General features: G+C 43.8%; 1 protein-coding gene across 2 annotated transcripts in view; it reads right to left on the bottom strand.

Moving 5' to 3' along the window:
- Positions 1-1,015: 1,015 nt before the first annotated feature.
- LOC128706382 (prolyl 4-hydroxylase subunit alpha-2-like) overlaps positions 1,016-11,305 on the bottom strand; it is a 138,242-nt gene continuing 127,952 nt past the window's right edge. For both annotated transcript variants that reach the window (XM_070091387.1, XM_070091390.1), the window contains 3 exons: positions 10,933-10,998; positions 9,111-9,276; positions 1,016-2,928 (listed from right to left, as the gene is read on the bottom strand). In XM_070091387.1, coding sequence (XP_069947488.1) covers positions 2,858-2,928; positions 9,111-9,276; positions 10,933-10,998 — 303 coding nt within the window. In that variant the 3' untranslated portion in view covers positions 1,016-2,857. The remainder of the gene's footprint in view (positions 2,929-9,110; positions 9,277-10,932; positions 10,999-11,305) is intronic.

The raw sequence follows: 11,305 nt of genomic DNA, 5'->3' as shown, positions 1-11,305 counted from the left end.
CCGAGCCGCGGGGGCGTTGACCCCCAAAACCCTCTCCAGGTAAATTCAAGGTAAACCCATACCGTGGTTTGTTTGCAATCGTATTGTTACAGTTTGGTGAGTCCTGCGTCTAATTCATTGTTATCATTCGCCCTTGTGACGCTCAACATCTTTGGAATAAACTGCTTTAAAAATTAGTGCTTTATTCCTTCACTCTCACGTCTCTTACATCCTCAAGGGAGATGACTTTTATTGTCTTATTTTTGATTAGCTGGTTGTTATTGTTTTTCTATGATGCTTTCTAACAGGAAAAACATAACATCTCTCACTTTGCTGACAGTGCATGAAACTTAAGGTATCCCTAGCTTTATTGACAAGCTATTTACACGTTAAGGATTCTTAACTTTATTGACACGCTAAGAGCTGTTACCTACATCAGCTCATTTGAAAGCATTTTTATTGTTATGAGACATACAAGTAGGGAACAGGATGAAGTTGGAGCCATTTGTGGGGCAGCATTCTCTCTCTCTCTCTCTCTCTCTCTCTCTCTCTCTCTCTCTCTACATATACCATTCGCGAGATACGCCAACAGTTGATGTTAAATACCCTGAGATACCTCTCGGGGTACATTCCAGGAGAGATAACTATGTACATGCATCTTAAGTATGGAAGACAAGTCTCAGGGAAGGGATGGAAATCTTTAGCTCAAGTACTTTCATACTTCTCAGTGCGTCATCAGGAGCTGTGCAATGTTGCAAAAGAGCAACTAGAGTAGGGAATGAGTACTCAAGAGTAGGGTAGTGCGGATGTGTCACCGGTCACGGTTACCCATGGTTACGCACTACGCTACTCTGAGAACTCCCTCCCTGCTTTAGTTGCTCTCTTGCAACATTGCACAGCTCCTGATGACGCACTGAGAAGTGTGAAAGTACTTGAGCTAAAGACTTCCAACCCCTCCTGCTTGTCTTGCATAGATTTACCCTTGTATATAAGCTATACTCATTAGCTATACATATAGAGGTTAATAAAGAAATAATATAAGACAAAATCTTTATTTATTATCACGTGAGTTTTAATCCAGCTTTATTTTTTTTTACAACTTATTTACAGGATAATCAGTAAAAGAATAAAAATGAACCGCAAAAAAAGGGAATGTGGAAAATTAATTTATACAAATAATTTTTTTAGGTGCTTTCAAGAAATTTGAGTCGTTTCAGATTTCTTGCAGGTTTCTTAAGATTTCAGATAGTGATTTAGCTTTCTCGTTCAGAAATAGCTCTTATCTACTTCCCCGTGGATTTTTAAAACTTCCCGGCCATATATGGAGAATATAACTTAAATATATCGTCATGGCAGTCTCAAGAAGAATAAGAAGCTGGAGCTCCAAAGCCGTGGTAAACATCTTCGTTGAAGATCCAAACATCTTCGTTGAAGATCCAAACATCTTCATCTATCGTCCAAACAACTTGGAGTCTCTTACTCCGAAATGTTTGGAAGACAGATGAAACGCGGTTTTGGTGTTTCTGTTCCTTATTCGTCGTTGATTACTACGGCGAAAAAATATTTCAGAAGTCGTGTTTACGCCAATATGGCCGAAAAGTATTAAACCCTTTAGGAAAACAGACAAAAACTACTAATTGACCTTAGATATATATATATATATATATATATATATATATATATATATATATATATATATATATATATATATATATATATATATATATATATATATATATATATATATATATATATATATATATATATATAGCAAATGTGTACTACAATTTGTGCAGTATCACTATACTACTATACATAATGTACACAGTAGGAACAAGCTGTACGTATACAAATGTATAATCATGTGTATACAGGAAATAACAGTTGTCCTAAACTTGAAGTATTGGGTTATATACATAGTAACATACACACCTATATACATAGTGACATGTCACACGGGTAACGTAACAGCAAGAGTGAGATATTTTCAGAAAGGTAATTAATCTAGGCAAAGAGGCGTCAATTACCTTTCAGAAAAGATGAACTAACGTATATACGAGCGTTGGCAGTCATGCACTCGCTTATCTACACACACAGACTAGAAATAATGTAGCCATGTGGATAAAATTTATCCTTGAGACAGAATGAACAATACACAGATTAACTCCAGGATACAGCTAATCAGACACAAACTATTCATAGTATAAAAATAATCATCTGTACTTATCAGCTTTGTGGTACAGGTAACAATACATACATAAACTAGCTCAGGATGCAGTAAATCTTACACGTATTTCCTATAGGATTCAGCAAAGCACAGACACAGAGAGCAAGAGTAGCTCTTTAGAGACAAACCTAAGCTGAAATGTCCACTAGCCACTATGACTAGCCATTTTACAGCTTAAAGAGCTTGTTGTAAATTTTAAAAGTTTAGTTACAACCCAAACACTTTTTAGCAACTGATTATTAGTGTTTTACTATATAATAATAATAATAATAATAATAATAATAATAATAATAATAATAATAATAATAATAATAATAATAATAATAATAATAATAATTATTATTATTATTATTATTATTATTATTATTATTATTATTATTTTCATAGTAAGCGGTACACCCGTGGGAAATGAGTCTTCAGGGCGAAGGCCACACCATCAGTCATCAGGGTGAAGGCCACACCATCAGTCGTCAGAGTGAAGGCCACACCATCAGTCGTCAGAGTGGAGGCCACACCATCAGTCGTCAGGGTGAAGGCCACACCATCAGTCGTCAGGGTGAAGGCCACACCATCAGTCGTCATTGTGGAGGCCACACCATCAGTCGTCAGGGTGGAGGCCACACCATCAGTCGTCAGGTGGAGGCCACACCATCAGTCGTCAGGGTGGAGGCCACAAGGTCTCTTCAGGAACTGGCCTCTCTCTCGTATCCACTTGTTGCTAACTGAAAAGAGAAGAAAGAGATTAATTGCTAGGCCTCACTCCCTCATTCCATACTTCCTCTCCTCCAATCAGCCCTCTTTCGCTTTCTCCCTGCAACCCTATCTCCCTCTCTCACTGTAATCTCTCCTCTCCCGTATATGGCATGGATTATCGTGACATAAGGCAGTTCCGGAGTAAGAGTAACTCCAGCTATGCTGGAATGATACCTCTGAAGCTCCTGTAGCTAATGAACCCATACTGGAATACTTGACGATATCTTCATTGCCCTACTGAAATCTTCCAGTCCAGGCTGACATTACTGAAATCTTCCAGTCCAGGCTGACACTACTGAAATCTTCCAGCTCAGGGTGACACTTCTGAGGTCTTCCAGCTCAGGCTAACACATTTTGTCTGTACTAGTTCAGCCCTGTGTGATGGAATATGACAGGGAAAACGTTTGTAGCTCTTGCTTCCACTCTGTATCTGTCATATACAATAGAGTAGCATCACACTGCTGACGCATCCAAGTTTGCTTAAAAAACTGAAGCCCTCCCTCTGTCCCTACAACCTCTCATTCCTCCCCCTCTCTCCCTACCACTTCTTATCCCTCCCTTTCTCTCTGCATCCTTCTGATAGTTCTAATTATCAACACACTTTCAACTTCTTTTTTCTGTGAGACTGCGTGAGTATTTCTGCTGCACTTATAAGCACAGAGAAAGATGAACTCATGGCGCAGGTGACGCGAACAAAGATGCACTTTTAACTCAGCATTCACACGATAACACACTTAAGTTACATAGACTATTTAACAACTCAGCAGAAAGTTTTCAAGCATAAATTGATTAGAATCATCTGGCAGCTGGGCTGGTTCGTGGCCACGACTACAACATTAGAAACAGCACTTTCCTAGAGGTGGCGGGAAGCAGCATCTGTGGTTGTCAGGTTCGAACCAGGGAAGGGAAGGTCAGGTTCAGTGAGGACAGCACACACACACAAACACACACACACACACACACACACACACACACACACACACACACACACACACACACACACACACACACACACACACACACACACACACTTATGATGAAAGAAAGCAGGAGGAGAAAAAAGCGATTGAAGATATCATGAAGGTGATAGGCGAGGGGGACATGACCCAGGTGGCAAATTTTCGGAGAATTGGGTGGTTCACAAAGAAAAGGAATCGGCCTCTCAAAGTAATTTTCAAGGCAGAATCAACCCGAACCATGATCCTGCAGGAGAAAGCACGGCTGAGAGGCAAGCAGGAGTTCCGGAGTGTGTACCTCGATCGAGACAGAACACAGGACGAAAGGAAGACAATGAAAGAGAGAGTTCAAAAACGAAAGGAGAAATGGGAGGAAATGAAAAAGGAGAGCAGAATAACCCAGGATCAAATGGAAGGACAAGCGCACCTCCCAGAAACACCTGCAGAAGGACTCCAGCCACGACACCCCCAAGGCAACTGAACAATCCAAACCAACCATCACACACCGATCCCTCTGTTTCCACCCCCAGCACCACAGTTACAGTATTAGAACAGAAGTTGAAGGTTTGGTACACAAATGCAGATGGATTAACGAATAAACATGAGGAATGGCAAGAAAGAATCAATGAGAAGTCCCCAGACATCATAGCAGTTACAGAAACAAAACTCATGGAGACAATAACAGATGCAATCTTCGCACCAGGATACCAGATCATGAGGAAAGATAGAAGGGGCAGGGGGGGAGGTGGGGTTGCTCTCCTCGTAAAAAACAGATGGAAATTCGAGAAAATGGAAGGAATAGATGAGACGGGAGAAAGAGACTACATAGCAGGTACACTTCAGTCTGGGGAACACAAAGTGGTCATTGCAGTGATGTATAATCCACCACAGAACTGCAGGAGGCCAAGAGAGGAATATGAAGAGAGCAACAGAGCAATGGTGGACACACTTGCTGAGGTGGCAAGAAGAGCTCACTCCAGCAGAGCAAAGTTGCTGGTTATGGGGGATTTCAACCACAGGGAGATTGACTGGGAAAAACTGGAGCCACATGGGGGTCCCGAAACATGGAAAGCCAGGATGTTGGACGTGGTGCTGGAAAACCTCACTCACCAACATGTTAAGGACACTACCAGAGTGAGAGGGGAGGATGAACCAGCAAGATTGGACCTTGTGTTCACCCTGGGCAGCTCAGACATTGAGGACATCAAGTATGAGAGTCCCCTAGGAGCTAGCGACCACGTGGTTCTGTGCTTTGAATACATAGTAGAGCTGCAAGTGGAGAGAATAACAGGAGTTGAATGGGAAAAGCCTGACTATAAAAGAGGGGACTACATAGGGTTGAAGAACTTCCTGCGGGAGGTCCAGTGGGACAGAGAACTGGCAGGAAAGCCAGTAAATGAAATGATGGAATATGTAACAACAAAATGCAAGGAGGCAGTGGAAAGGTTTATTCCCAAGAGCAACAGTAACAACGGGAAGACCAGAACGAGCCCCTGGTTTACCCGACGGTGTAAGGAGGCAAAAACAAAGTGCAATAGAGAATGGAAAAAGTACAGAAGGCAGAGAACACACGAAAATAGGGAGATCAGTCGCAGAGCCAGGAATGAGTACGCACAGGTAAGGAGGGAGGCCCAGCGACAGTATGAAAATGACATAGCATCGAGAATCAAGACTGACCCGAAACTGTTGTATAGCCACATCAGGAGGAAGACAACAGTCAAAGACCAGGTGATCAGATTAAGGACAGAAGGTGGAGAACTCACAAGAAATGATCAGGAGGTATGTGAGGAGCTGAACAGGAGATTTAAGGAAGTTTTTACAGTAGAGACAGCACAGAAGGGAACATCAAGAGGGAATATACCAACAAGTGTTGGATGACATACGAACAACTGAGGAGGAGGTGAAGAAGCTCTTAAGTGACCTTAACACCTCAAAGGCGATGGGACCGGACAACATCTCCCCATGGGTCCTTAGAGAAGGAGCAGAGATGCTGTACGTGCCTCTAACCACAATTTTCAACACATCCCTTGAAACTGGGCAACTACCTGAGAAATGGAAGACAGCTAATGTAGTCCCCATATTTAAGAAAGGAAACAGAAACGAGGCACTAAACTACAGACCTGTGTCTCTGACATGTATTGTGTGCAAAGTCATGGAGAAGATTATCAGGAGGAGAGTGGTCGAACACCTGGAAAGGAACAAGATTATAAATGAAAACCAGCATGGGTTCATGGAAGGCAAATCTTGTATCACAAACCTCCTGGAGTTTTATGACAAGGTAACAGAAGTAAGACATGAGAGAGAGGGTGGGTAGATTGCGTTTTCCTAGACTGCAGGAAGGCCTTTGACACAGTTCCCCACAAGAGATTAGTGCAGAAGCTGGAGGATCAGGCGCACATAAAAGGGAGGGTACTGCAATGGACAAGGGAATACCTGACAGGGAGGCAGCAACGAGTCATAGTACGTGAAGAGGTATCACAGTGGGCGCCTGTTACGAGCGGGGTCCCACAGGGGTCAGTTCTAGGACCAGTGCTATTTTTGATATATGTGAACGACATGATGGAAGGAATAGACTCTGAAGTGTCCCTGTTCGCAGATGACGTGAAGTTGATGAGAAGAATTAAATCGGACGAGGATGAGGCAGGACTGCAAAGAGACCTGGAGAGGCTGGACATGTGGTCCAGTAACTGGCTTCTCGAATTCAATCCAGCCAAATGCAAAGTCATGAAGATTGGGGAGGGGCAAAGAAGACCGCAGACAGAGTATAGGCTAGGTGGACAAAGACTACAGACCTCACTCAGGGAGAAAGACCTTGGGGTGACCATAACACCGAGCACATCACCGGAGGCACACATCAACCAAATAACCGCTGCAGCATACGGGCGCCTGGCAAACCTGAGAATAGCGTTCCGATACCTTAATAAGGAATCATTCAAGACACTGTACACCGTGTATGTTAGGTCCATACTGGAGTATGCAGCACAAGTCTGGAACCCACACCTGGTCAAGCACGTCAAGAAGTTAGAGAAAGTACAAAGGTTTGCAACAAGGCTAGTCCCAGAGCTCAAGGGAATGTCGTACGAGGAAAAGTTAAGGGAAATCGGACTGCCGACACTGGAGGACAGAAGGGTCAGGGGAGACATGATAACGACATACAAGATACTGCGGGGAATAGACAAGGTGGACAGAGATAGGATGTTCCAGAGAGGGGACACAGGGACAAGGGGTCACAACTGGAAGCTGAAGACTCAGACGAGTCACAGGGACGTTAGGAAGTATTTCTTCAGTCATAGAGTTGTCAGCAAGTGGAATAGCCTAGCAAATGAAGTAGTGGAGGCAGGAACCATACATAGTTTTAAGAAGAGGTATGACAAAGCTCAGGAAGCAGAGAGAGAGAGGACCCAGTAGCAATCAGTGAAGAGGCGGGGCCAGGAGCTGAGTCTCGACCCCTGCAACCACAATTAGGTGAGTACACACACATACACACAAACACACACACACACACACACACACACACATTCACACACACACATACACACACACACACATACACACACACACACACACACACACACACACACACACACACACACACACACACACACACACACACACACAGGAATGATCTCATCAACAGCAGCCAGCATGGTTTCAGGGACGGGAAATCCTGTGTCACAAACCTACTGGAGTTCTATGACATGGTGACAGCAGTAAGACAAGAGAGAGAGGGGTGGGTGGATTGCATTTTCTTGGACTGCAAGAAGGCGTTTGACACAGTTCCCCACAAGAGATTGGTGCAAAAACTGGAGGACCAAGCAGGGATAACAGGGAAGGCACTACAATGGATCAGGGAATACTTGTCAGGAAGACAGCAGCGAGTCATGGTACGTGGCGAGGTGTCAGAGTGGGCACCTGTGACCAGCGGGGTCCCGCAGGGGTCAGTCCTAGGACCAGTGCTGTTTCTGGTATTTGTGAACGACATGACGGAAGGAATAGACTCTGAGGTGTCCCTGTTTGCAGATGACGTGAAGTTGATGAGAAGAATACACTCGATCGAAGACCAGGCAGAACTACAAAGGGATCTGGACAGGCTGCAGACCTGGTCCAGCAATTGGCTCCTGGAGTTCAATCCCACCAAGTGCAAAGTCATGAAGATTGGGGAAGGGCAAAGAAGGCCGCAGACGGAGTACAGTCTAGGGGGTCAGAGACTACAAACCTCACTCAAGGAAAAAGATCTTGGGGTGAGTATAACACCAGGCACATCCCCTGAAGCGCACATCAACCAAATAACTGCTGCAGCATATGGGCGCCTAGCAAACCTCAGAACAGCATTCCGACATCTTAATAAGGAATCGTTCAGGACCCTGTACACCGTATACGTTAGGCCCATATTGGAGTATGCGGCACCAGTTTGGAACCCACACCTAGCCAAGCACGTAAAGAAACTAGAGAAAGTGCAAAGGTTTGCAACAAGACTAGTCCCAGAGCTAAGAGGTATGTCCTACGAGGAGAGGTTAAGGGAAATCAACCTGACGACACTGGAGGACAGGAGAGATAGGGGGGACATGATAACGACATACAAAATACTGAGGGGAATTGACAAGGTGGACAAAGACAGGATGTTCCAGAGTTTGGACACAGCAACAAGGGGACACAGTTGGAAGCTAAAGACACAGATGAATCACAGGGATGTTAGGAAGTATTTCTTCAGCCACAGAGTAGTCAGTAAGTGGAATAGTTTGGGAAGCGATGTAGTGGAGGCAGGATCCATACATAGCTTTAAGCAGAGGTATGATAAAGCTCACGGCTCGGGGAGAGTGACCTAGTAGCGATCAGTGAAGAGGCGGGGCCAGGAGCTCGGACTCGACCCCCGCAACCTCAACTAGGTGAGTACAACTAGGTGAGTACACACACACACACACACACACACACACAAATACAGGAAGTGGAATAATCCGGAGAGTGAAGCAGTAGAGGCAAGATCCATACATAGCTTTAAGAAGAGGTATGGTAAGGCTCTTGGAGCGGGGTGAGAGTGACATAGTAGCGACTAGCCAAGATGAGTGGACAGGAGCTGTGACTCGACCCCTGTAACCACATATATAGCTGAGTACACCCACACACACGGTGGTCAACAGAGAGGCAGCAGTCACAACAACACAGGGTGGAGGCACGGAGGAAGGAGCACAACTCACCCCACTTGGTGCCGTGGACCACAGGACAGGCACCATGTAGTGTGGCCTCGTTGGCACCTCCAGATCGTTTAAGGTTGAACCAGAACGCTGCCGATCCCTTGACTGGCCAGATTGCGGCACCTAGCCTGGGAAAGACAGTAGCTCCTCCTCGCCTCACCTCGCTCAGCTACAACCAATAAAAATAAAAACTCAAGAAATAAATAAAAATAAAAATATGGTGTCTACTTTTAGATATTCAACTAGAGATATTTAAAAATACATGTTTTTCCGAGATTATGATATGCATGCATATTATACGATAGGAAAGAGGGAAATTTTTTCCCAGTAAAAGTAGGCCTTAGACAAGGATGTGTGATGTCACCGTGGTTGTTTAATATATTTATAGATGGGGTTGTAAGAGAAGTAAATGCGAGGGTCTTGGCAAGAGGCGTGGAGTTAAAAGATAAAGAATCACACACAAAGTGGGAGTTGTCACAGCTGCTCTTTGCTGATGACACTGTGCTCTTGGGAGATTCTGAAGAGAAGTTGCAGAGATTGGTGGATGAATTTGGTAGGGTGTGCAAAAGAAGAAAATTAAAGGTGAATACAGGAAAGAGTAAGGTTATGAGGATAACAAAAAGATTAGGTGATGAAAGATTGAATATCAGATTGGAGGGAGAGAGTATGGAGGAGGTGAACGTATTCAGATATTTGGGAGTGGACGTGTCAGCGGATGGGTCTATGAAAGATGAGGTGAATCATAGAATTGATGAGGGAAAAAGAGTGAGTGGTGCACTTAGGAGTCTGTGGAGACAAAGAACTTTGTCCTTGGAGGCAAAGAGGGGAATGTATGAGAGTATAGTTTTACCAACGCTCTTATATGGGTGTGAAGCGTGGGTGATGAATGTTGCAGCGAGGAGAAGGCTGGAGGCAGTGGAGATGTCATGTCTGAGGGCAATGTGTGGTGTGAATATAATGCAGAGAATTCGTAGTTTGGAAGTTAGGAGGAGGTGCGGGATTACCAAAACTGTTGTCCAGAGGGCTGAGGAAGGGTTGTTGAGGTGGTTCGGACATGTAGAGAGAATGGAGCGAAACAGAATGACTTCAAGAGTGTATCAGTCTGTAGTGGAAGGAAGGCGGGGTAGGGGTCGGCCTAGGAAGGGTTGGAGGGAGGGGGTAAAGGAGGTTTTGTGTGCGAGGGGCTTGGACTTCCAGCCGGCATGCGTGAGCGTGTTTGATAGGAGTGAATGGAGACAAATGGTTTTTAATACTTGACGTGCTGTTGGAGTGTGAGCAAAGTAACATTTATGAAGGGATTCAGGGAAACCGGCAGGCCGGACTTGAGTCCTGGAGATGGGAAGTGCAGTGCCTGCACTCTGAAGGAGGGGTGTTAATGTTGCAGTTTAAAAACTGTAGTGTAAAGCACCCTTCTGGCAAGACAGTGATGGAGTGAATGATGGTGAAAGTTTTTCTTTTTCGGGCCACCCTGCCTTGGTGGGAATCGGCCAGTGTGATAATAATATATATATATATATATATATATATATATATATATATATATATATATATATATATATATATATATATATATATATATATATATATATATACTGTACTTCTAGAGGTGACAGCGAGGAATAAATATACTCACATACGAATCATGGTATACCACATACACACTGTGACTTTCTCACATACTAGCACCATAGTATACTCACGTGGACGCCAGGGAATGTCACTTTAACACCGCAGTATACTGATATAAACCAGTATATTACTTACATAAACATCACGCTACACTTATATAAACGGTATATTCTCTTGAACAACAAAGTGTACTCACATAAAACATGAAAGTGGCGATGCGGTCCCCCATCACCAGCTCCCGTGGGTGTATGTTATACAACAGCTGTGAGAAAGTATATCTGAGTATACTACTGAAACATTCAAGCATGATGTATTCAAAGTATGGACGCATTAGTGTGCTTGTTCTCGTCAGTCTAAATCGTAAAAATGTACACTACTTATATGAGTTACATTCACGTGAATATCGTGCCTGTCTCTGCTGAGCGAATGGAGGGTCGAGCCTTCACTACTCCTTGAGTTTAGTGATTGCTTAAGGTTCAACGATTTGCGTGAACTGCGTTTGAGAGTATTGGGATTAATAATAATAAATATTAATTTTTATATAGGTGTGAAAAGCAGTTAATATCAGA

Source organism: Cherax quadricarinatus, chromosome 3 (assembly GCF_038502225.1).
Source record: "Cherax quadricarinatus isolate ZL_2023a chromosome 3, ASM3850222v1, whole genome shotgun sequence".
Taxonomy (NCBI): domain Eukaryota; kingdom Metazoa; phylum Arthropoda; class Malacostraca; order Decapoda; family Parastacidae; genus Cherax; species Cherax quadricarinatus.
The sequence above is the reverse complement of the archived record's forward strand: the minus strand, read 5'-3'. Positions and strand labels throughout refer to the sequence as shown.